The sequence below is a fragment of the Mus pahari genome, chromosome 4 (genome assembly GCF_900095145.1).
Source record: "Mus pahari chromosome 4, PAHARI_EIJ_v1.1, whole genome shotgun sequence".
In the NCBI taxonomy this organism is placed as follows: Eukaryota; Metazoa; Chordata; class Mammalia; order Rodentia; family Muridae; genus Mus; species Mus pahari.
In genome coordinates, this window is record NC_034593.1 from 22,318,014 (window position 1) to 22,345,632 (window position 27,619).

The 27,619-nt window shown below is 44.6% G+C and overlaps 1 protein-coding gene across 4 annotated transcripts in view; it reads right to left on the reverse strand.

The window, feature by feature from the left end:
* Positions 1 to 27,619, reverse strand: part of Fndc3b (fibronectin type III domain containing 3B) — a 290,533-nt gene that overhangs the window by 82,665 nt on the left and 180,249 nt on the right. For all 4 annotated transcript variants that reach the window (XM_029537515.1, XM_021195296.2, XM_029537516.1 and 1 more), the window contains exon 7: positions 5,656 to 5,714. In XM_029537515.1, the coding sequence (XP_029393375.1) occupies positions 5,656 to 5,714 (59 nt within the window). The remainder of the gene's footprint in view (positions 1 to 5,655; positions 5,715 to 27,619) is intronic.

The following is a 27,619-nucleotide window of genomic DNA, read 5'->3' on the forward strand; positions in this document are numbered from 1 at the left end:
CATCAATAGACAGGAGCAGACCATCAATAGACAGGAGCAGACCATCAATAGACAGGAGCAGACCATCAATAGACAGGAGCAGACCATCAATAGATAGGACTGATGTAAAAGGACTCGTTAGGAAAGACCATCAGAGAACCCATCTCCAGCCTTCCAGCTGCAGCTGCAGACTGCCAACCCCCTTCTGCTGTGTCTTCCACTGACTAAACTACACCACCTAACGGGCAAGAATGTGGGAGCAAGAACCACTCTTGGTGTATGCCTTGTGCTCCTGCCCCTAGGATGTCCCACTTTGATGGACCCAGAACAATCAACCCTTTCTCCCCATATGGCTCCTGTAAGGTATTCATCCACAGCAGCATGACAAGCGGCTAACACAAGGAGCATTGGAGTTGTCACAGTGAGTAGAGAGGTACACAGGGCACCAGGGACCGACCAGTGACAGTCCGTGGACTCTCCTCTCAGGTCTGCTTGTTAGTGTCTTGGTCACTTCATCTCTGGGCATTAATTCCTTTGTTTCTCTGATTAGATTTTCAGACAGTTTCTCATGCAGACCAGAGTATACGCTGAATTCTTCCATATACCTATAGGAGTAATCTTGAGCTACTGAGCATTTTTAAGATTATAATTTCAAAGGTGCTGTTTTGCAATGAAGGGTTCAGTTTCCATTAAAAAGAAGACAGGTTGCCCACACCTAGGAGACATCTGCTGGGGTGATAAATGACTGCCTTGCCCCATTCTGAGAACCAAGTGGGTAGTGACACCGATTCCATGGCTGGGGTGTGAACTAGCACGTCTCAGAATAGCCCAGTGAAAGCCTGTGCTCCAGATACCGAGCACGCATTCAGAAACGCATCTCCTCCATGAAGATTTAATTATTTAAATTGGCAAAGAAATGTGATGCGAGAAGCACCAAATAAAATAGTGCTCACTCCCCCTAGCCTATGCGCCAGCCTCAAGGAGATGGAGGCACCTGTGGAAACACAATCTTGCCAAGGGCCTTCCCAGTACAAGTGCACGCTGGGGACTCAGCATTGGTTCACAAGGACAGGCACTCTGTGAATTCCTCCCTTAAGCTCTGTCAGCAGCTGGCCTGCGGCTTCTGTTCTTCAGCCTCTGGCCCACTGTGGGAGACAGTGTTGGGCCTCCCTTTGGAGTTGGAAGTCACTTCCACCTCAAGATAGACTCCCAGGAGACTCTAGTATATCTCTGAGGACAGTGCTCCCATGGGTCAGTCCTCAGCCTCAGATCTGTTTACTTCACATGGGTCAGGGGTGAGTTGGTGAGGTGAGATCTCTGGGTTCAAGCCCCGCTCTAGGTGGCAGCACATGCATACTTGACTGCAACCTCTCACTGTGCCCAAACTCTCTCACCAGTGCTGATCACTAAGACCTAGGATGTGGTCATTTGTTCACTGCAGTGATCTCTGCAGCTACACATTCTCTCAATGTATAACTGCTTTACGGATGTGCAAGCGGTCTGCCACCACTACAAGTCAGTGTCATTGGAATCAGTGATAGACGTGATTGCCAGATCTGAATTACTAGACACGGTACAATATGACTTTGGTACCACTAATATAAAAGGTTCTTTGGAAAGCATATGAGGTAAATCTGCATAGGAATTAGTTAACTGGTTAAAAATACCCTGTGAGCTTATAAAACTACTACTTGTAAATGGCCACACATCAGTTAGAACTCAGTCTTTCCTATGTGTTTAAAAGTACAGATTCTAACTTGAGAGTGCCTGTGTGTACAGTAAAATATATTAACTTGTAGCAATTGTAATACCCTTTCTCTTTGTTCCTTCTGTCCAGTATTTGCACTAACCTGTAAAATTCTACTTTTCCTTTCTGTTTTTTTCTCAGAATTTGGCTATGTGGGATAACCACAAATTTGGTGAAAGAATATGCTAAGGAAATAGTACCACAGAAATTGGTAAATGCCAAAGCAGTCTTCATGATGAATAACCCCAAAGAAAAAAACTGGAGAGGAAAGGGTCTAAGATGTACATGCAAATCGACAGCTTTAGGCTCCTCTGTTTTCCAGCTCCTGATGTGGTGTCTACTGTCAGACACCAGGCCGTGCCTCTCTCACGGAAGCAGCTCCTACAGGGACTCACTCCTCCTAGGTTTGGCTTCTGGCACAGACAATCAATTGTTTCTTCAGACTAAGCACTGGTCGATGGAGACAGTGCTCAACCACAGCTCCATGTTATCTCTCTTTACCTCAAGAAAACAAGCAGCTCACCAGGACATGGGAGGCTGCACGGAGCTCCCCTCTCTGAGGGGCTCCAGCCAGCAGAGTGGCTGCGAATTCCTAAACCAGAAGGCAGCATTAAAGCTCTTGCCTAGAATAGAGCAATGGCCTTGCCAGTCAAGTCCCCAAGGCACCCAAGTGCAGAGTTCCAGGACAAATACCTGTGTTTCAGTAGACAAGACTTAACGAAATTGACCAAGTATTTGGATCTCTTTTAGGGAGCAGCAAATGATTCATTCCATCTGGGGTACCCAAGGCTACAGAAAGATGACTGGGGTCTGCAAACCCTACATGCCACTTCTGCACTGGAACTATGAGCAAAATCCTCAAAGAAGAAAATCATTGTTTTTTCACTTAAAGTTGGTAGAAAATCTAGCTGAAGGGAAATAAAAGAAGAACTGTTCAATTCACTTCTGCAGCTTGGATTCCTACCCTGGAAGGCAGCCTTTCATCCCTCCCCACCTCCATGCCTGAATCTTACTTCACATGGGTCAGTATGGAGCTTAACAGCATGCTACAAACTGTAAGGGAATCTTCTAAGTAGTCTAACAAAGCAAGTAACTCTTTCCTCAGATTCCCATGTGGTTTTTATTACATTAACATTCCAAAGATGAGGGCACTGAGGCCCCTCGATTTATACCAGGGAGGAGCAATCCCTTGTCTATGGTCAGGGAGATACTTGATAACCACACTGGGCACAGACCCAGAGGCACTGTCACATCTCCACCCCTTACTTCCCCCACACTGGTCAGTCTGTGGGCATCTGTCTTACCCACCTAAGTTCAGCTATGTCTGTTAGATACTTCTTCATCAAACATTTGTCAAGGGGTCAAACATATGTCAAGGACAGTCATAGCTAGGTCTTGGGTGCACAAAGGCTATGGGACAATCGTGCATACGGACTTTAGAAAGAATGCACAAAAGGCAAAGAACGAGGATGAGGGAGAGAACACCATGCAAACGACTGGGCAGGAATATGAGCAGCCGGTACCAGGCAGAGGAGGGTGACCAGGAGTAAAGCCAGTGTCACCCAGAACACCTGGGTCCGTGCAAGAGCAGTGAGAACTCTTAATGGTTGAGCCACTCTCCGGCCCTCTACCTTATTTTCAGGACCACTCACTGAATCTAAATCTTACAGTTTCAGCCACACCTGTTAGTCAGCAGGCCCTGGGAGCCGCTCTTCTCTGTCTGCCCTCTGTGCTTGGATTACAGGTGTGTTCCATCACTCCTGTCTTTTGTTTTTTATGTGGATGCTGAGGTCCAAGCTCATGTCCTCATGTTTGCAGATCAAGCATTTACCCACTGAGTCATCTCCCACCCCTGACCCCTTTTCCAGTCTCTCCCTGCACTTAGCCCTCCAATCTCCTGCTGTGTCTACAACGAGAACTTCCATTTCTGTGTTCAGCCTCCACTCCAGCCCTTCATCCTCCTCTCTCCACAGTGCTTCGTCTACAGGCACTTCCAACTGTGTGCTATCTCTATTTTTCTGGATGTTCTGCAAGTGAAACAGACTTAGTATGTCCAAGAATAGCCATCAAAATATGTTAAGAGCCTAAATTTAACTGACCCTGAAGGAAGTCCAGGCAAGTGGGAGAGACCTTCAGAGACACCCTTGAGTGCACTGTGCTATGGGCAATGGCGTAGCAATGACAGGGATGCACCCAGGCCATGGTGGCACTGCAGGAGCTACTGCAGACCATGAAGAATGGCATGGGCAGCAATTGAGAAGCTATGGAAACGAATACTCAGAAGCCAAAAGCCCAGGTCCCCATAACATTTGGTATTGAATGGGTATAATAATTTAATCAACAGACCTTCGGAATGGACTTAGTATCTAGCCTTCCTTGCTACACTGGACACCACCAACTAATTCTGACTCCTGTATCCTCCTCTCATGTGGACCATGTTGTCATGGAGTAGGAGAGTTTCTAACACCCCTGTTGTGGATGGCCCTGGTGCTATTTGTATTTTGATGTTAATTCCACTTTCTGGGGGGGGGGGATCTGGAATAAGTCAAGTACTCAGGTGACTTCTTGTGAACCTTTCTCTAATGAATAAAGAAACCAATCACTTGGCAAGTAGGCGGGACTTTGGGTTGGAGAGAGGAAGAGTAGAGGCAGGCAAGAGATATGGGCTTTTGGATGGGGACATCTGGAGGACAAGATGTAGCTACTAGTGACCCCCGGTTTAGATGGTAAATCCACCAGGATTCGCCACTGGGAGATTTAGATTTAATATTGATTACAAGGTTAGGATTCTAGTTGTTGTGCCCAGCGATTGAGTGACCACTGATTCTGAACTCAGTTTGTGTGGTGTTCTCCTTCACGAGGCAGCTCAACTGGCTTCCAGAGAGAAAGGCATGGCGGCAAAGCATGGGTTTGCAAGAAGTGCACTCCAAGAGGCTATAAGAATTTTGAAGTGTGGGGTTTGTGTGGTAATGACACACCAGTGGGAACTTAGAGAGCTGGGTGGAGAGATTTCAGAGCTCACGGGCAGAGTGGAGATGAGATGAGAACAAGCCAACCATGCCCGCTGGCGCTTGCCAGAGTAGTGTGAATTGCATTTTTTAAAAAATATTTTCCACAACACACCCCTATCTCTCTGGGTCCACTGTCTTGCTCCAACTCATCTGCCAACTTCTACCAACCTGCAAACGCAGCCTCAGTTACTTAACATCTTCTAGAAACCCCCAATGTCCGCTTGCCACAGTAAGTCCAGACTGCTCTCCTCTCCAGCAAGGGCCCTCGCAAGTAGCCTAGAACGTCCACCTTCCAATGCACCCGTACTTTCTGGTTTAGTCCAATTGTGAGCCTGAGGTCTATTTGGAGTCTGCTGTTTAAAAGCCTCAGTCTTTGTAACACACGAAGAATCAAGAGTTTTCAATTCCACCAGAAAAACATTCCCCAAAACTTTGGCTCTCTAATCTCAGACAAAAGGCTGAATCAACATTATGAATTTCTATCTGAATTTCAAAACACTTGGCGAATGGGACTGAGCCGTACAGCCCCACCTCTCCCCTTTCTTTTTCTTGCCTTTGTGCCCAGTGACCTCTACTATATAAATGCTATTCTGAAACCTACCTAGGGAAATACCTGGGATTTCTGAGGTTTTCAAATTTTATTCTTCCCCCATTTACAAAGGTAACAAGAAATTACCAAGAACAAACTGCTTGTAGACCCAAGAAAAATGTGATACATCTAATTGCATTCAGAAAATCTGTACAAAAGAGGCACTTCAACAGGTGACTCTACAAACCTTGCTCTAAATATTCTTGATCCAGTAATAACTGACTACTACTCACAGTAGAGGTCCTGCTTACCGACAGAATGGCAACAGAAAGGCACATCAGGAATACTTAAGAACTCGTTGTTCCTGCATAGAGGTCCGGAAGACATACCTGTGGCTTCTCTATTCCCGAAAGAATGTCTTGCACCCTCTTTACTTCCAACTCATACTCTGTATTGCAAAGACAAGAAAAAGAAAAAAAAAACCTGTTAGAAGGCAGTAAGGTTGTCAGTTCCTTCCCTGATGCCTTCCTCAAGGGGACCATTCAGCCAGTTAGCTGCCTGTTACACACTGCTGTGCCACCATGGGACTAGGCTCTCCCTGTGGTGGTGCTGTCTTGCCAGTGTACAGCTGTAAGCACTCAGTAGGTCAGCTAGATTTAGTCCTACTTTATTCAGGATGACTGCATGAAGGGAATACAGGATCATAAGAAGGGAATACAGGGTCATATAAGGGAATACAGGATCATAAGAAGGGAATACAGGATCATAAGAAGGAAATACAGGGTCATATGAAGGGAATACAGGGTCATAAGAAGGGAATACAGGGTCATATGAAGGGAATACAGGGTCATATGAAGGGAATACAGGGTCATCAGAAGGGAATACAGGGTCATATGAAGGGAATACAGGGTCATATGAAGGGAATACAGGGTCATAAGAAGGGAATACAGGGTCATATGAAGGGAATACAGGGTCATAATAAGGGCTAGAAGGAGACTCCAGCTCATGGAGGTGGAGAGAACACTTAAGAGAGATGAACTTGAGTGCCAATGTCTAGTGAGTTCAATGTTTAAGTCAGTATGCATATGAATGTATGTACATGTGTTCAAATGTATACATGCATTCATTTACACAAGTGCTACAAAACCGGATGTGACAGACAGTGGTGAAGGAACAATCGGGGCTAATTCTAGTCTTCATCCGACGGTTATAAGATGAGGAAAGGGACATTTTCACAGTGTGCTAAAACCTGCTCTTCAGAAATAGGAGGAGAGAAAAACCTTGGCATACAGAGATGGGAACGGTGTGTAGCCAAACAAAGATAAATAAACAGAGGCCATGGAATCCAGCTCTGAATTGTGGTGTTTTCCACACCTGTTGATTCTGATTTATAACCCACTGCTAGAGAGATCCAATGCCCAGGGCATTTGTTCCCAGTTAGTGGGAGAAGGGTAGCAGGAAGGCAGGCGGTACTTGTAACATCAGGACAAAGCTTTCCTCAAGGCAATCCAGCAGGAACAGGCTGAGCCCTGTGGGGCAGGCAGACATGTGGAGACACAACTGGGGGCAAAGGCAGCTTAGCGAGTCCTGCACTTCACTATTCAGGTCAAGTCCCAGTCACCTGCTCAAGGACTGTATCTCTAAACCCCGACTCTGTCACTTGGGTCCCATTGCTTTCTTATCTACTACCAATATCAGACATAATTGCCCTGCTGAGTTTCCTTCCATGTTCTGGCTTGGTCTTTCCTATTAAAATGTGTCTGGACTGCAGCAATACCACAGGCCTAGCGTGTGGGACTTATTTCCTATAAAAACAAGTAAACAAAGAATCAGAAAGCAGATATCCAGGCATGGGGATGCGCATCTGTAATCTCAACAGTCAGGAGGCAGAGCAATGAGGATCTGCAGTTCCAGGCTAGCTTTGGCTATAGAGCAAGAAGAAAATATGCTCCTAACTGGGAATACAAATAGCTGAATGAAATGAAGAAATAAAGACAGTAACACCAGATATGGGAGATTGTGAGGGAAGGCAGGCATAGGGCTCTGAAGAAAAGAACCAGTCTGAAATGCTGGCTGTGAGAGCACAGGGGTCAAGCCGAAGCTCCTGGGAAAGTCTCAGGGCCAGAGCAAGCCAAGGACAGGAGGGAATGTCTGAGCCTGAAGATGAGGTGGAGGAGCTAGACACGGGGCAGGAGGAGTGAAGGTGGAGGAGTGGGATGACGGAGCAGGAGAAGGAGTAAAGGTGGAGGAGTGGGATGATGGGGCAGGAAGAGGAGCAAAGGTAGAAGAGTGGGATGACGGAGCAGGAGGAGGAGTAAAGGTGGAGGAGTAGGATGATGGGGCAGGAGGAGGAGCAAAGGTGGAGGGGTGGGATGATGGGGCAGGAGGAGGAGCAAAGGTGGAGGGGTGGGATGATGAGGCAGGAGGAGGAGTAAAGGTGGAGGAGTGGGATGACGGGGTAGGAGGAGGAGCAAAGCTAGAAGAGTGGGATGACGGGGCAGGAGGAGGAGTCAGAAGGAACCAGTGGGAATGTCAAGCATGGCTTCTCTAGAAAGAACAAATCTACCAACAAAAGATACAAAATGAAAAGAAACTAATTTTAAAAGCGTGGAAACATTTTTATGGAGTCACAAGATATCACACCTCCCCCCAAAGCATCTCTCTTTTCACAAATATTTTTAGGAATGGAAAGGTTAAAATAAAAATATACAACAAAGTGAAATGCTAAAAGGAAGGAAGATGGAAGGAAGGAAGGAAGGAAGGAAGGAAGGAAGGAAGGAAGGAAGGAAGGAAGGAAGGAAGGGAACCTCCCAGAGGAAGTGCATGTTATGTGAAATTTAAACTTTCTATAAATAATCATTTTGAATAAGTGTATGGTCTAAACTAATTTAAACATTTCCCTTTTTAAACCCAGTTAACTCTTTGGTTTGTTTCCCGTGTTTTAACTCCTTAGGAAAAGTCTGGTCTAGCTCAGCTGCAGCTGTAGTGTGTTGCGTTGTAGCAGCACCTTTGTTCCAGAACAGCAACATCAGCACGGCTCCCTCTAAACTGTCCTCATACTTCCCACACCAGTTCACGTGGAGATGCCCCTCGGGACATCAGAGTCCTCCTGGTTTACCAGCCAGCTGGTACTGCTGACCTGTGTAACAAGCTATGTCTGCTGAAAATACAGGGTCTCATTTTATCCATTTGAGGCTAAAGACGTAAGAGTTTATTTTATTTTATTTTATTTTTTATTATTTATTTATTTATTTATTTATTTTTGGTTTTTCAAGACAAGGTTTCTCTGTATAGCTCTGTCTGTCCTGGAACTCACTTTGCAGACCAGGCTGGCCTCGAACTCAGAAATCCTCCTGCCTCTGCCTCCCAAGTGCTGGGATGAAAGGTATGCGCCACCACGCCCAGCTCAAGAGGTAAGAGTTAGATGTACAAATAAATATTTTTGAATGAAAAGAAAAATGGGTGTAAACAATAAGGGTAAATTAGACATGCAGCGAATGCCTGCGACAATGAATATAGGCAAAGGAAGAAAATACTAAGAATGCTCACAGATGATCTTTTTATGTAGAAAATCAAAATCGCCATTGGCAACTTTAAAAGTATTACTTATCAGAGGGAAGAAAAAGGAATCAAATACAGAAAAGTTTAATTACCTGAGGGTATTAATTTAGTGCTTACAATTTCTAGGCAATGGTTTTAATATTAAATACTATAGATGACTCCCCAGGACTCTTTCGTGGCTTTAGACAGTGCTGTTAGTGCGCACTACCCGGGCATGTGGACGGGAGTTCAGATCCTAGTGCCTACAGAGAGTACAGCATGAATTTCATGCACCCCAGTCATGAGGTGATGTAAACAGGAGGAACACTGGGGCTTGCTGGCTGCCAGCCTAGGCCCCCAAATGTCAATGGGGGCTTTTGTTTCAGCAGAGACCTTACCTCAAAGGAACAAGGCAGAGAGTGGGAGAAAAGGACATCCAACCCCTTCATCTGGCCTCCATGCATGTATGCACAAACATGAGGACATCTCACACACACACACACACACCAACCAAACCAAACCACAAAACAGCTGGGTAAGACTACCAAAGAATACATTTTTTATCATATAAGGCCATTACAGTAAGTCTCTACAGAGCATGCTTTTTTTAAAAAAAAAAATTTTTTTTTTTTTTTTTTTTGAGGTGGCTGGAGAGATAGCAGCCGGTTAAGTAAGCAATGTGCTTGCCAGAGGAGCTGAGTGGAGATTCCCTGCAACCACGGAGAAGCCAGGCCCAGCACTGAGTGCTTGTAGTCCCAGTGCTAAGGAGCTGGGAACTGAAGGACCCATGGGGGTTACTAGTCAGCTAGTCTGGCTGAACTGGTGAGCTCCAGTGCAGTGAGGTCCCCTGACACCCAATGGCCACCTCTGGCTGTCACACATACACCCACACAAACATGTGCCCAGATGACCATGGGCAGGCACACAAGCACCATATTGACATCTAATATTTTGATTCAAAAATGCAAAATGTAATCTAAGTACTTAGTTCTTTAGCTTCTAAAGAAGGAGGAACACTGGTTCATTAACAATGAAAGATGAAAACTGCCAGCAAGCTGTGTTCCAGGAAGATGTACTCTGTTCTAGAAAAATATTTTCTAGGGTGGACTGGGTTCCACATAGATTCTGGAACCTGAGAGAAAAAAGGAAAAAGGGATGGATTCCTTTTGCAGGTGGAGTGACCACCTAGACAGGAGGGCTAGCCACAGAATATAAATGGGGTGGCAGGGTCTAACTTCCTCTGCACGGCAGTCAGTCGCTATTTGTGGAATTCAGGAGAGAGGCCCTTTCTTTTCTGGAGAAAGTTTTGAGACAAAGTCATAGCAGAAACTCTCACATTATCCTGCCCCCAAGCAGATGGGCTCCTTTCTGTCGAATCAGAGGAAGAGAATGTAGGGCTAGGTCTGGGTCTTTAACGAGAAGCTGGAGAATAGGAAAGTTCCAGAGAGCTTTGGAACCCCACATAAACTCTGCGCATCTTGCTCCAGTGTTTGATGCCAAGTAAATTAGATCCGGCCTAAATATTAGAAGAGTCTATTTGCATTTCCGTCAAATTCCCCAAGAAAGAAACCCATGTTCTCTTTCAGAGAACCCTATGTATGCAGGGAACACACAGAAGCTACTAGTATTTCTAAATACATCAAACTGAGCATCTAAGACAAAAATCTTAGAGAACTGGATAAAGGCCTCAGGTTAACTGCATGCCTGGTGGGCTAACTCTAGCACCGGTCTCTGCGTCCCTGTGAGCCGAGTCAGCCCAGGCCAGATCCCGCTCTTTTATGTGGGGAGAGGCTAAGCTCCATGGCTCTCCCGCCATGCACTTAGGACAGGAAGGAAGTTGCTTGGATGCAGGGCAGAACTTCTCCCAGAGTTACGTCGGAGGTTACACAGCGCTTTCCACGGCAGCATCTAGAAACCTTCCCTCACGTGTGTTTTCATTAAGACTTGGCAGGACATGGCGGAAGGTTTTTAATTACCTTAGTCAGAACTTTTGCATGACTGAGGATGGATGGGCAGAATTCACAGTGTACAGTTCTTTTTTTTTTTTAAAGGTTTATTTATCTATTATATGTAAGTACACTGTAGCTGTCTTCAGACACTCCAGAAGAGGGCATCAGATCTTGTTACAGGTGGTTATGAGCCACCATGTGGTTGCTGGGATTTGAACTCCGGACCTTCGGAAGAGCAGTCGGGTGCTCTTACCCACTGAGCCATCTCACCAGCCCCGTACGGTTCTTTAATAAAAAGTCCAAGAGAGATTTCAATAATTAGATTATTTACACAGCAAAATGTGAACTGCTTTATAGCAGTCTTTCCTTAATTATGTTTCATATAACTAATTTATCTGGGGGCATTGAAGCTGGGCAGTGGTGGTGCACAGCTTTAATCCCAGCACTTGGGAGGCAGAGGTAGGTAGATTTCTGAGTTCGAGGCCAGCAAGGACAGCCACGGCTACACAGAGAAACCCTGTCTCAAGAAAACAAACAAACAAACAAACAAGACTAGGCATTGAGTCTACTGGTGAAATACACACTGACACTCAGCCTCTGATGTTGGAATCTCAGAGGTGGGATCTACCACAGAGTCTGGCCCACAGAAAGCTCGTTCACTTAGCACATCTCCAAGCGTGACATGTGCAGACTCCCATGGTCACCAGCAGGGGCGTGATGAGAGGAGGCACCAAGGGAGGAAGAGAAAGGAAAGACCACCACTCCTCAGCCGGCCTACACTGTAAGGGTATTCTCATTTCTAGAGAATATGAACAGTCAACATCTCATATGAAATTGCCCCAGTCTATAGTAATATGTACATGAAAATGGTTGCATTTTTACATAAGTGCACTGGGGGAGCACTGTACCCTCTTATGTAATATGGGTGGGCTGTCTGACCTCCCAGAGTTCGTGTCAGCCTGTTCCCAGAGGTGCTGCTGCTGCAGACAGCTGGGGTTACATGAGTCCCTTTGAATGGGGTCTGTGTCCTTATGAGACATCTGCTTCCTTTGTCCCATGTGTGAGACACAAGAGCAAGGTGTGCTCTAAGAAACAGGACACCATGAGAGGACACTGTAGCGAGTGTGCTCTAGTTTGCAGAAAGCCAGCCACCAAACCTGCCCACACCTGACTCGGGGCTTTCCCATCTGCACAGCCATCACAGTTAATGTTAAGTCTCTGAGCCACCTGAGTTGTGGTGTTTGTTTTGTGTGTATGCGGGGGCCAGATTCAAGCTCTGGTGTCATTGCTTGGGTTATTAACCAAGATTATTGTTTTGTTTTGTTTAAGACAGGGTTTCTCACTGGCCTGGGACTCACCAATTCAGCTGAACAGGCCGACTGGTGCGGCCAAGATCTATCTGCCTGTTTATGCCTCACCAGGACTGGGATTTCATATACAAGGGTACATTCGCCACCGTACCTGGCTTCTGTCACAGGTCCTGGGGACCATACTCTGGTCCTCATGGTTGCACTACAAGCACTTCTCACCCAAGCTCCCTCTCCAGCCTCGTGACTTCCTCTTTAAACATGGTTGTAGAGAACAAAGCTGAGTCTCGTTGGACTGTAATGCTATGTTGGTAGTGTTTCTTCTGATCCCAACAGTCAATGTGAATGAGTAGCTCTCCAACGGTTTAAAGCATCCGTAAGTTCAGATGCTTTTTAAACTTTTTATTTTAAACCATTTACTCAGCACACAGAATTATCTGGTTTCATGGGGGTATTTTTAAGCAATGTTTGATTTATCTGTGGTGTCCCCTGCCCTTCTCCCCATCTCCCAAGCCCCCCCCAAACCCTTCTACTCTGGTCCTGCCTGCTTTACACTTTGCCATCTTGGGTGTCCTACTGCCTCTCTTCCTCAATTAGTCTTTCCACTCCTGCAGTCTCCTTTCTGATTTCACAGCCTATACCCACAATTACCACCGCATACACACAAATGCATGAACAAAAATTAGAAGTAAGGCTGTGCATCTGAGATTTTTGTCTTTCTGTGTCTGAACTGTTCCCCTTAATAGAATACTTCTTAGGAGACAGCTTTTAACGTCAGACGGTTAAAAACTAGCAACATCCCATCAGTAGCATAAATCTTTGAGATGATACATTTGCACAAGAGTAGCTATTATTCTCCAGTTCTCTTTATCCCTTGCTAATGGCTTTTGCTTGGAGCACCTGCTAAGTACTATGGTTTAACAAGATGTGACTCCAAACTACAAAATACAACGTACCACCAGACCAGGGCTGCTTAGACATTAGTGACAACTTTCATGTGACTCAGGCCTTCAGGTGTACAAATGAAACATGAACTGATAATAATTCACAGAGCAATTTCTTTGAAAGCAATTCAAAGAAAAAATATTTTTTTACTATTTATTAATGATGAAAGCCAATTTATATATGAATAAGGTGGCTATGCTTTTTTCATTTTCACATAAGGAATCAGAGCTGGGTGAATATTTCATGCAGCAGGGCAGGGGGCATCTTAAGGGTTTTTCAGAGATGATTGCTATCTTTATTGAATAATCATCAGTGTTGAGAAAGCTGCTTTGCCCAAATTCAGTGTAAGACGGCAGAAGTATGTCTAGAGTCAGTTCAGAAATTCTTAGAAATCCTAGCTTCACCCTAAATCAAAATTCAACGAATAATTAAAAGAAAATGAAGTGCAAGTCAGCAAGTCACACATGAGCTTTTCAAGTCAGAGATAGTGCAGCAATGGGCTCTGCTGATGCTCACAAGCCGAGGAGTACACGGGCATATAAGAAGTCTCTCTTCTCATCAAACCACTAGACTTCCATACCAGGAGACAACTTCGTTTACGCAGTAAACGTTTCACTCCTAACATACAAGTCTCGAATCTCCACATGCAGCAGTGGCCACTGGGATGCCGTACGTTAGCACAGGCAATGAATGCAATACGAACTGTGTGTGTTCAGAACAAGGGAACTGTGGAGTCATGGGATATGACATAGTTGGTTCTGCCAGGACACCTCAGATTCATTATGTTTAATTTTGAATCAGTTAATACCTAGGTATAGAGTGTTGAGAAGTCTGTTACTGTTGGTAAACTTTATCAGACTCCCATACCCAGTTATATGACCTCTCATGTGGGGTGTGGCCCTTGGCTTAAGAAGGTAGGCGTACAAACTGGAGTATACTCTAGCATTTTAATCTGACAAAAGCTACTCCACCTAACTTTAACAGTGACTAGAAAGAAATTCCCCAAGGTAAATGTTCCTCCATTTATTATTATCATCATCATCACCATAATTAATTTATTTGCAATATTGGGAATGATCTTCAGGTTTCATGCATGAGAGGCAACCATCCTTCTAAGGGGCTGCTCCTGCCCTGAGAAAGCCTTGTGAGCGCTCCTAGCTTTGGACCTTTTAGAAAACAAAAGTTGAAAGTAAACAAACTAATAACCCAAACTCCATCTTGAGTGACATTTTGGAATACGTCAAACTCCAACTTTTGACACTCAAATATGAACCAGGATTTACGTCATGGTGCACACGTGGCTCTTCTTGTGTGCTATGATTTCTGCTCTCAGTGTAATAGGATTGTGCGTCACTTCCTGTTTCTTCAAACAACATTTCTCCTTTAAGAAATAGTCAAGGCAGAGAAATCACCATCTATCTCAGCGCCAAATAAAAATGGGCTGTCTCCTAAATGCACTGAGGAGAAAAAGGAGCTAAAATGGCTGGCAAGAAGGAATGTCTCCACGCACAGTGCTTACTGGAGAGGTGGTCCCAGACGGAAACCGCTGTAAGTACCAGAAGCACTCTACTCCTAAGGTTTTCCATTTACTCAAATCAAAGTCACTATGAAAGGCCTTGGCTTGTTCTCAGGCCTCCTAGTTCTGTATTCATCTTGCTATCTCCTTCTATGTTTATCATGAAATCAAATTACTTGGAACTTAGACACTTGGCTTACTATATAAAGGATTTCTCCATCCTGAGTCATAGAGACAGAGCTGTGTTGTCTACATGGGATTCTCTTGTTGTTTGAAAGCATATTAGATGGCACAAAAAACGTCATCTGCACATACACCCACTCCCCATACAACAACACTAACATTCTGCTAAAATACCCAAGAACTGAACACAGCATTCCTACTCGTATCCACTCTGTAACTGCGCCACCCACATTAACCACAAGTTAAAGTCTGTAGAGGCTACACCATGTTAACTTGTCACCCTAATATCCGAATAACGGAGGTAGCCACACCCTGGACTCACTAGACTCAAAGGGCATCCACAAGCAAAAGAAGCTGTTCGGATTGTAGCCTAGGCTGGGTGGGAAATAAAACTGTACAAGGAAAAGTTACAAAAGACAGAAAAGAAATTATGAAAGGATGCCCCCAAGGTGGGGGAGAGGGTAAAAAAAGGATGATTGACAGATGAAAATTTCAAAATATTGCTCTCAATGGTTATCCTAACCAACAATCTCTAACCTAGATAAATAACTAACTTGACAATAATTTCTTTGATTTGAAAACATTTTTCATTATTAAAATAAGACTTCAAAACACCAAAGGCAGCAGACAGATTTTAAGTTAAGCAGGATAGAAGGACAGAGTAGAAAGTGACAGTTGGTAACTGTCCCTCCTCTCCTGTCATGGTCTCTGCTCATACGTCACACTTCTCACAATGTCACTGGGCTACAGTGGCACTCTGCAGGGCTTCCTCGAACATCCTGCCTCTCTCCTGTCATCAGGTCACACTGTTTCAGCTCTTCATCCACAGCAACCTCCCAGCCTTGTGGTAAATCCAAGCGTTCGTCAGGAGTGCAGTCGTTAAATCTTTGCTATGGATCACTAACTCTCCAGGGCCTAGACGACTGCTTGGCATATGGACTCTAGCCAAATGAGGAACACAATCCCCCCGCACAGACACTGGGCTTTATTTTCTTAGTGTGAGGAAACAAGCGTGAACTTAAAGCCACCATGATGGAGTGATCTATAAAGTAAGGAACCTTAGAAAATCTTAGCATCACATCGAATATCTCTAAGACAAAACTGTGCCAGAAATCTGTTGCTCCACACTGTCACATGAGATACAAACATACATTATCTAAATATACTCAACAATAACCTTAATTTCATGCAGACTAGAAATATTTCCGCAGACAAAGCAAAGTCTGCTTGGCAACTGCCTCAGAGGCCATGATGTGTGCTGTCACACTACGGGGCTCGGGTGTAATCTGGGGAATTACTGATGTAATGGAGAATTCTTAGACCTTACTGCAGAGGACAGGATCTTAAACTGTGCCTTACAACCACACATGAGGTTGGAGAACTGAAGGTGGGGGGCTTTGAAAAACCAGACAACAGTAAAGAAGGCTTCTGATTGAGCAATGGTCAAAACTTAACTCAGGAGTTAGCAAGGAATCTGCAGTGCTGCCCTCTGCTGCCTTACGAGCCTCATGTTAGTTGAACAAGCAATGCTGAGGTTTGAATGTGAAGCGCCCTCCACAGGTTTGGGGACTTGAACATACTATACTGTCTCCAGCTGGGGGTACAGTTTCAGATGGCTGTGGAGCCTATGGGAGGTGGAGCCTGGAGAGAAGTGGATGGGGGTGGGGTGGGGTGGGGCGTGGTCCCATTCCCTGTCCTTTCTCTGCTTTCTAATTTCAGATGTGATGCACTTTTGCCACCATGCCCTCCCTACCACAATGATTGTGTCTCCTCCAACTGTAAGCTGGAAGAAATCTTTCCCTCTGAAGTTACTTTTCATCAGGCATTTGATCACAGCAATGAGAAAAGTAACACACACACATACACTCACACATATAAAAACATACACTCACACTTATACACACAGACACACACACATATACTCATACACACACTCACACAGACACACACTCACACACACTCATACATACCAACACATACATCCATACACAGACACACACACACACACACACACACACACACTCCCCATGCTTGGTACTGCTTGGCCTCTTGCCATTTCCCACAGTGAACACCTTAGCCTGCATTGCTAACATAACTGTAGTGTTTTCACAGTGGTACACAGTTTTCTGCTGCTACAGAAATGATGGCAACATTATGGAAAGCAGTCTGCTCATTTCCACCCCCCCTCTTTACTTTGTAAATATCAAGTTAGCACACCTTTAGATTGTATTATGTCAGAATGTTTGATTTTAAAATTTTCTGTTTGCGCTGCTGACTTGAAAATAAATTTCGGCTTGGGATAAAGACAGAATACCCAATATTTCTAAAATGGCCCTAAATATATTTCTGCCATTCTTTACTAAGTATTTATGCAAAGCACTGTTCTCAGCAATGATTGTTAGAAAATTAAAAATATTGATTAGCTGTGAAAAATGAAGATAGACTGTATCCCACAGTATGAGTCATCAAAATTTGATTTTTATATGAAAATTAAAGAAACCTATCTGTCTCATTAGCATCCAAACATACTTTTATTATTATTATTATTAAATGGTAAAATCATGTTTCCTAAGAATCACGCTAATGTTTATAGTTTGCTATTATTGGATACATTTGATTTGTAAATCTATCTTATATTCCTGAGGCTATACAAAAGTGTCAGGAGAAAAGGGTCAAAGGCTAAGAAGCTCTAGAGAATAGCCCGACCAGCTGGAGCGATGGCTCGGTGGCTATGAGCACTCACTGCTCTTTCATAGGACACGAGTGCAATTCCCAGCATTGACATGGAAGCTTACAACCATCTCCAGTTCCAGAGATCAGACACACTCACAGGGACACGCACTCAGGCACAACACCAATGCACATTAAATAAAAGTAAATAAATCATTAAAAAAAAAGGAGAGACCATCCTGGTAAGAGTGGAACATTTAACTAGAGAGGCTATGTGTATGTGTACACATACATATGAATCATACATATGTAATTTCCTTATACATACACTGTACATGACACTGTGTTATATGGGAATACTTTCATATAAATATACTACAGGTTGAGTGTGTTTTCAACTGGCAATAACAAGTCACACTTTAGAAAGTTAATTTAGAATGCAGAGTTGTTCTGAGAGGCTAAAATATTGGCTAGCTTTGGTGTTGAGCTGTTTTCCAGCTTTCCTGTGCCAGTGTGGTTGTGTTATGCATCCAAACTACACATCTATGAAGATCCAAGAAATGTCACTTTTACACTATTTAACAACTGGGGACTCAACCAAAGTCAAAAATTATGTCAGTGTGAACTGTCCTGCCTGCCTGTCCCTCTCTTCCTTTGTGCATGTGACACATGAGTGGTGCCTCTGCGCTCTAAGAGGGCAGCCCTCAGCCTGCAATCTTGGCGCGTGCACAGCTTCACCGGCTTCGGTCAGAGGTGCCAGTTCATCAATGTTTTCCTAGCCCAGCCTCTCAATGGACCACCTGACTCTGCTATGGATTCAAGTGAGATCTTTGGCATATGACCCAGCAGTGGGTTCAGTACAACATATCAAAGCAGGAGGGACTTACTGTTTGCTTACACTGTTCTAGTACGTTCAGTTACAGAAGCTCAACCTAGAAATTCACATAGAAGCTATTGAAGCTTATCTCATAAGCTGGGTACCAAAAAGACCATTTCCTGGGATAAATCTACGGAGCATTTTGTGCCAATGTGCTGGAAACACAAGATTCTCCTCTCTCATGCATAGAAACATAACATTTGAGATGGCTAGAGGCTAGCGCACTCAGTACTGGACAACAATTGCACACTACAGTGGTTTTGCAGCTGACTGTGGCTTGAGGGAAAAAGTGCATACTGGTTCCAACAGAACCGAAACTTGGTCGACCTAAACTGTAGCCGTTTTGAGTGTTACTCTGCCTGACACGTCCGAGTGCTCTCTTCTGTAACAGTGAGTACAGAGTGTACGGGAACTGTGGAACTTATCGATGAGCCCAGCTGTTTTCCTACACTTTCAGGCACTTACAGAAGACAGCAGCCATTTCTCTGAAGTCTTCCAGCAAAGACAAAGAAGGGGCCAACCATGTAGCAGATACTGATTCTGTTCTTACAGAAAGCACCAACCATCAAAATATGAATTACTCTGTTTTAGTTGAACGGAATCCTAACTTGACCTCAGCAGCCACTGGGCAGTTGTTTTCTGTGGAGAAAACAGAAATCTACCATCACAGTTGACTCAGGCTTATGTTTTTGAGGACACAAGTAGTTGCTCTGTGCCTACTCAAAGGCCCCCATGTTTTCACAGGGCAGAACCAGAGGTCAATGTGGAAGTGGGGTACCCCTAGGGGAAGCAAGGTACATGGGGAGAAAGGTGCCTGCAGTGGCGATGTGAAGGCACTGCGGTGATTCGTGTGTGCAACAGTGCTCTTATCAGACGTGCACACACAGCTGAGGCGAGGGATGGGGAACAGCACTCAGTCACAAGCTGAACCATCTGGGGTGCTGGGAGCCTAGTCTTTATTTGCAAACTTGAATTATGCATGCCTTCATCTTGAATGAAGTATAAAAGTCTTATTTTCACTTTCCTAACTTTGGTAGGATAAGCCTGTCATTAAGAGGTGGCTATCAAGTTGAGCAGGAAACACCAATTGTAATGGTGCCACTTAAATAAAAGACCTATTAAGATGTACCACATCCAGCAATTTGAAGCTCACACAGGACTGGCCAGTGTTAAGGTTCAGCAGGAGCAGGTGAAACAAGTTGGACAAACGTCCAGAAACTTTGAACCCTACTAGGGTTCTGTCTACCTTCAACTGTGGAAGTGCAGGAGGGCCATCTGCTCTCCAGCTGTGGCCCCTAATCCTCTCTAATAACTTCAGCTTGTGCAAGTCCCTGAGAAGCAAGATGTCTTCCAAATTTCGTTTCACACTGGTTGCCAGGATTGGTTTTTCGACATCAGTCTCCAGTGGAAAACGGCATAAAGAAGATGTGAGCAGCAGGTGTTAATTTTCAGAGCAGTGAAAGGAAAGACCAACGGAGGGGAGAAAGAAAGAAAGCCCGCTACGAGATGACACAGGCTGCCTAGGGGACTGTGCCCTTCAGCAGAGGCCCAGAAGCTTCAATAAAGAACACTCCCTCCACGAAGACAAAATTTACCTAAGCAGAAAACAACATTTGCAGTTAAAAGGTGATGGTCTCCCTGGGTCTAGCATGAGGCCACGTCCCTTGAATTTATCACCTCTGCTGTGTTTTGGGACCTTGAGCAGAAATGTTCCAATACTGCAATGCTCCTGTTTCAGACTCCTGAGCTTATAACACCTGTTTTCTAAGTAAACATATATGTATCTGTTTACTTACTTTTAGTTTTAAACTCTTGTTCGTTCAATCTATATTTCTAGGATTTCTTCCTTCCTTCCTTCCCTCCCTCCCTCCCTCCCTCCCTCCCTTCTTTTTTTCCTCTTTCTTAAGCCAAAATCACTAGTCTGTGCTTAAACCAAGTGCTGACCTGGACCTGGATCAGCAGGCCTGGCCTCTGCTCAGCTATATGGGATCAGAAGCAAGCTTGCATGCTAGGCTACAGCTCTCAAAAGCTTACTCTTCCTAGATGCTACTGTGGAAGGTATCTCTGAGCTAAGATGAGAGAGTCTATCCTTCTTTCAAAACACCAGAACACATGCTGACCAGGTAGAGACCGCTTTCACAGTGTTTCCATGAGTAATTCTGCATCTTGCACTGTTGCTAACATCTGGAATATGGTTGCTCTCAATTTTTATTGCTGGCACAGATCTAACATTTACTTTGTAAACACTCTTGTAAGAACAGAGCGACCAGGTGAGGCTGCCCTTGCCAGCAGAGCCAAGTGGGCATAGAAGGCAGAGTCAGTACCTCGTAACAATTAGGAAGGAGTATTTCTACCTTATTTTCCAGCAGAATAAGGAGACACAAATCTATTCTGAGCAGGAATGGTGCTGACTAATAAAAGCTAACTTATCATTAGAAGAAAAACAAAGACTGTCTGTCTGTCTATTCTTTGCAAAAGTGTTAATGGATCCACAGGAAAGCTGGTGACTAAAAGCACTCTCAATCTATAGAAAGAAAAGGGTGAATTGATTTCTCTGAAACACTTGTGATGATGTAGTCAAGAATATATTGCTGGAAGCTTTAACCTCTCTGAGTTACCTGAAACATAACAAAAATTAGGAGAGAAGAGAGGAAACGCAAGCTCCCGACTCTAACTGTGGATAGAAGCTAAGGATGCTGGCAGAAAGAACAGCGGGCAGCCACAAAGGGATGGTGGTGAAAACTCATATTTATATAGCAGAACACGATGCAAGGCTTAGTGTAGGGGAAACCACCATCATGGGGATGGGTCAGGCGTAACAGGGAATTTTTACCTAGCTTTCAGTGTGTAAAAAAAGAAAATGTTTCATTTCAGCTATTCCTTGTCACTATCATTCCTTCTTTCTTTCCTTCATGATTCTTTTCAACTACAATGAAATTCTGTATTTTTAACCCCAGCCTCATAAAATGAAAAACCAAACTCTAACTAGAGAGCAAACTGAGCAATGTATAGAATCTATAAAAGATGTTCAGAAGTGCCCTGGTGTGAGCTCCGCACTTGAACTTCTGTCAACCCAGTCTGTTTCAGATCTATCCAAGGGGCGAATGCTCTCGGAGGGCTTTAGACAACGTGCACAGATAAAAATGGTCAGGTGGTGGTGTGGGTCAGGAAGGCCATGTGGCTGCAGTTATCCAGCACGGCTCTTCTGACACCAAATCATTCGGTCTAAGAGAGGAAGGTCAGAAGAGATGGCAACATTGTTCAAGGAGCAGGGGAGAGAGGCCCAGGGTCCCAGGGTGGTATGGGTGAGAACTGAGCGAAGTAAAGGAACTGGTGGAAGAGGGAGACACAGCCTCTTGTTGGTAAAAGCATCTGACTCCATGTTAGGTTTGAAAGGGAAATATGGGAGATCTACCCGGCTGCTTTGTGTATAATAAATTGGCAGCAGAGAGGCTGGTGGAAAAAATAAGAATTCTATTTCACACATGTAAACTATATGGAAATGTTCACGTATATGCACACACACACACACACACCACATGCACACAAACATGCATGCACATGTGTACATATATATTATATATAATATATATTATATATATACACACATACATACGCACACATGCACAAACCTGAATGTACATATACATACATACATATAAACATATACACACATACATTTAAACATACATACACAGACACACACACACCTGTCTAAAACACTGAAAGGGAAATGGAGAAAAAGTCACATTTCATGAAGTATGTTTTGGATATTTAGAAACTTGTTTCACAGTAACTACATTTCTATACCTAAGTTTTCATATATGATATTAATATGTAGGAGGAATTGCGACAGTGTATGTCTGATAAAATGTTCTCCCCAAGAGTGGCATGCCTGCCCCAGGGCCCAGAGGAGCCGCATAAGGCCTAGGAAAACGTCCAGGTCAGCTCCATCACTGCAGCTTCGAACCATCCTTGTTTCTACTGTGGCCAGTCAGTCAGCAGGACCTCAGACTGGAACATCACTCCAGACAGCAGACAATACCGAAGGCAGTAAGCCATACTGTCCACATTTAAAACAGCAACATATTTCCACAGTGTGGCCCACGAGAAAAGGCAAATTCTACTCCATGGAAAGTATACTTCACTCTCCAAAGCTGCTCTCAAATAGTAAGTAAAATGACTTACCAGACATATTTGAGATTTTGTCCAAAGTCCTTTATTTTTTCTCATCTAAATTGGTTCCAAAAGGAACTGGCAGGCCATCCTATATGCTGTGATTGATGATCTTCTGGAAAGAACACGCTAAGTAACATAAACTCCAGGCTCACGGGGGTGGGAGGAGCACCAAAGCTTAGACAGAGCTCTAGACTCATTGAAAGTAAGACTGCAGAAGCTATTCCAGAGGGGCCATACAGTCTGGTACCCTGGCTGCTCCTCACCTTCATGCGGATGCTTGCAGCATCCTAAGCACGGAGCACACAGTCCGATGGGCTGTACTGGAACCAGACCGCAGGGCCTCAGGCTCGGCTTACCTCCACTTCTCTTTTCCCATGTGCAGACAGCCATGGCATCTGCCACCCTGACATTATCAGTCATGACAGTAACTGGAAAAATCTAGCTGAGTTCTTGAGTCTGGTCAAACGTTTTTCTTCTAGATAGTTTCTTCTCGCTTGATTTGCACAATTCTGGCTTTGTGTCTGACCTCCCCGGCTCCCATCAGCCTCTTGTTTAAGAATGTTCTACAGCTCTGCAGACTCACAGTAGAGGAGAGCACTGACTAACCTGATCATCCATTTGATGATGCAGAAGCCTTGATGGCGCCCGGACAGTGACGTGCATGTATGTGTGTATATACATGCAGGTCCATGCATATGGACACAGATCCATGCATAAACACAGACACATCCCGCCAAATTTTACAGAATTCTGTAACTCTGGAGGAAGAGGGCATAATGTGTATCAAATACTATCTCCCTTACTTTAAACGTCTCTGTTGTTCCAAGTTAGGCAAAATATCCGCCCAAGGGTAAAAAATAAAATTCAACTTTGTTGTAATAGCAGTAATTACTAAAACCACAAGAAGACACTGAGACTTGAATGTGCTACTGAGTGACACTTAAAACATGAAGGGTTGACAACGCTTTCTCAGGCTCAGGCCAAACAACTTCTATATAGCTAGCAGTTCTCAAGGAGAAGACACTGGGACTCATTCTTAACGTCACCAGGGCCAGCCGCTATGGGTCTCCTCAGAAGGTGTTAAATACTTGAGAAATATTAGATTTACTAAGTGCTTTAAAATATATAACTTCAATGAGTCTCCTGCTAGGTAAAAACTGACTTGTTTCCTTTTCAAAGAAAATGTCCATCCCAAATTGGGGAGATTTGTCATTTCCTGAAAAATGGCATTATTTCTGTCAATACTGCATTGTTTGCTATGCTCTCTGGCTGACACGAGGTGAGTGGCTTTCCCAGGCTACCTCCTTCCACATGAGACCCTGTTCCTCCCTAGGCCTGAGAGCAATGGAGCCAGCAGGTCATGGACTGAACCAGGGGCCAAACCAAACCTTTCTCTATGGTAACTTGTCACAGTAATAAAAGCTGACCCTAAAATCACACAAGGGAAATATGTTCCAGAATTGAATCTGAGAACTTGACTGTTCGGCTCACCTATGCTCGTCTTTCTATTAGGGCACTGCCTCCCTCCAGAAAGAAGGCAGCCCTGCCAATGGCACCCGGCTGTGTTACTAGAAACAGACCTATGTGCTGCCCCACGCTTTACCCCTCAAAACCTATGGCCAACCCTGAATGAGCGAATTTGTCAATCAGACCTAAACAGAACAAGAGGATACGAGACCATTCTGGTTCCACTTTTAAAACAGAGATGCTGGAAGTGCCCTGCGATGGGCTGAAGAGGCCTATGAAAGGACAGCCAGACACTGGCCATCAGAACGGATGTGTTAGCTGATGAGGTCCAGTCTTTGGGGGATGTGATGGAGGGGTTCTGAGATGAGAAAATTTCCTTGGGTTTTCTAGGTGGGCCCCAAATAAAACCACATGCATTATTACACGTATGGAGCCGAGGGAGACTCCACATACAGGAGAGAAAGCTCCACAAAGACAGAACGGGAGACCAGGAGATGCTAGCGATGTGTGCACAAGCAAGAGGATGTTAGCATTCAGCTATGGCTACAAAAGGTAATTGGACATTTTCTTCCAGGGAGCCTCTGGAGGGAGCCTGGCCCTGTGAGCTGACTAAGCCTAGTGACACACAAATAGGGCCTCAGACCCCTAAACGTGGAATCCACAAGTGCTCAGCAGGGGGAAACAATGGTGGTTTCCTGTGGCGTTAAACCACCAGCTTTGTGGTAATTTGTTAGTCACAGGAAACTAGCAACACACCCATTTGTGATCTATTGTGTTCAGATTCTCCATGGATGGTCATCAGTACAACCTAGGCACTGGAGAAAAAGGAGCCCAGGAGGAGTGATGGAGCTCAGACCTGCCAGGACTAGGCTGGGGTTTCTCTGGATGAAATTGAGATTTGCTATTTAATTTTGAGCATCCGAAATTTCTTGAGCATCAAATGCTCAAAACTAAATAGCAAACCTGCGTTCCCTCCAGGTAGGGACTTTCTAACTCAAAAGGGACAGTTTTTGCCTTCAAGCATGAGATGTTGGCGGTCAGAGGTTAAAATATAACAATACTTGCCATATACGCAATTCTCCTCTGAGCTGAAAACACCATTTTCTAATCAAATAGCAGTCTATAAATTTGAGTCATTATCCTATGGTGCAAGTAATAAGTGACACCGTAAATCATACTGAAGTCAAATATACTTCAAACAAACAAACAAACAAACAAACAGCTTGCTCACTGAATAACTCGGGCAGGCACCAATAGCCCCGTTTCATTTAAGTAACTTAATTTTCTCAACAGGGTGTCAAAGAGATTCTGCCCTCTCATGAGGCTTGTTGGAGCAATACTGCAGCAAAGAAAAATTTCCCCAAAGGACTACATATTAATTTTCAAAATGTGCTTGGCAAGGCACTCAAATAGTTGTGAGGAACACGGTGAACCTAAAATATGGCCATCTCCCTAGCCCCCGGTCTAAGAATCTTACTGTTCTATCTCATTTGTCTTTTCAAGAGGTGAATGGAAGCTCACCACGTGAATTAGGTCATAAACGCACTTAGGAAAGGTTTGTTTGAGAAATCACGGGTAGATCTGGTTCCTGTACAGGTTTTACATGCCTCTTTCACGGGATGGCTCTGGCAACAGTGGGCTCACAAAGATACTACACAAAATTCCCTTTACTACATGGAACGGCAAGCTGAGAGTGAGTTCTGTTTCTCAGAGGACGTAAGATACCTTTCGAACTAATGAGGATTGCTTTTAAGAAGGGCAAAATTATCCAGGATAAAGCAGATGTGGTCATTCCCTCTTTGTTCAATCCAATTTTCAACTTCAAACCAAAAATTAGAAAAATTCTGATTCTAGATTTTAAATGCATCCGAACTCTTAAAGCATGATGTAAACAACATTGAGTAGCATTCGGAATGCACAGCTGTTCTTGTCAATTTTACTAAAGGATAATTTATTTATTTGTTTGTTCGTTTGTTTTGGACAGGGTCTCAGCAGTCCAGATTGGCTCTGACTCACCATATGTCTAATCTTAAACCTGTGATCTTCCTGCCTCTGCCTCCTGAGCGCTGTGCCTACAGACACACACTAGCACGCCCAGTTTGCGCTAGGGCTCAGGCCCGGAGTGTCTCATGGGCTAGGTAATCACATGGTCATTTGAGTTGCATCTCCAGCCCCAAGAACTGACTTGGAATTGGATTGTGAAATGGGGTAAGCTGGAACACAAAACAGTCAAGAAAACCCAAGAGAGAAACGTGGCTTTCTTCCCATGGAACATTGTTCCGTGTAGACCTTCTGGTAAAAGGTTCTCAGGTTAGAACAGGTCAACAGGTTTTCTGTTATCTTCCTGGCCTACCCTGGCCTCTGTGGGAAGAAGGAACACACAGCACAGGACTACAAAACCCCTTTCTATTCCAAATCACCTTTCTCCACAGTCTAATCTTCCTGGCCACTCCCACTTTTAGAACTACCTCTTACTTCAGGTGCCACTGCACCAGGACCCTCCTCTCCCTCCTCCTGAGCCACCCACTCTCCTTTGTAATTCGGGCAGGCCATCCCCACCACCATCAGAACAGGATTACTTCCGCCCTTTTCCAACATGTAGTCCAAGATGGAAAGACCCTTTCTTCTGATGCAGCTACAGAGAAGCAAGAGGGACTGCTCAGTGATGGACTTGCCTTGGACTTGATTAGAGCTTGAGTTAAATCACTAGGACCCATGCCACCAACACACCCAGATGGAGTTAACATCACATACTTGAAATGCCAGCCCTGAGGAGCCAGAGACAAGCATCCCTGGAGTCTGCCTAGCCAAGTCAGTGAGACACAGGCCAGGAGGAGAGCCTGTCCCAGCAACTCAGAACAAACATACCCAAAATAATAACAAAAAACCCAAGTGGACAGGAGGGTGACACAGTACCCCGGGCTATGCTCTGTCCTCTGCCAGCATGTGGGTATGTATGTCCTGTGCATGGGCACACACACACACACACACACACAAATGCACACACATGTGCACGCGCACACACACACACACACACACACACACACACACACACACACAAGCAGTTACTATTTAGAAGGGTGAGGGGGAAAGAAAGTGGCCTAAATGCAAGTTCCACACCAGAGAAAACAATGGAGCGTCTAGAGTCCACTCCTGAGCATCAGTGTCCATTACTGTGTAAAACTCACACACTGAGCCAGTGAGTGCTGCTGCTATTTTCCAGGGACCTTTTCTAGTTCACACCTTAGGTTATCTATGCCACAGAACTTTAAGGCGTCATACTACAGTACCAAACTCTGAAGCAAAATAACAGCCTGCTGGCACTGTGTGCCTGGCTGGTGGACGTCACAGCGGAGATGCACAGTAAGGGCACAACTGCAGGATTCGCTGCAGTTGTTCCACTGTGATTCGGCCCACGCTGCCTTCTCAGTGGGCCGGTTCATGTGGTGCACCCAGCATACTCCCCAGTGGAAGGAGGAGACACAGTAACCATGACAACGTTGACCCAGCAGTAGGAAATCTGCCGGAATGTTAAGGTTCCCACAGAGAGTAATAGAAATGGCTTCTGAGACTACAGTACCATGATGTTGGCAGCTTCCATGACATGGCACCCCACCTGCACATGTGGTGCATCCAGGCAGAGGTGTGAGTGCAGATGACCAAAGTGACAGTATATGGTACCCATGGTCAAAGTCTTTGAGAGCTAATTATCTAGTTAGC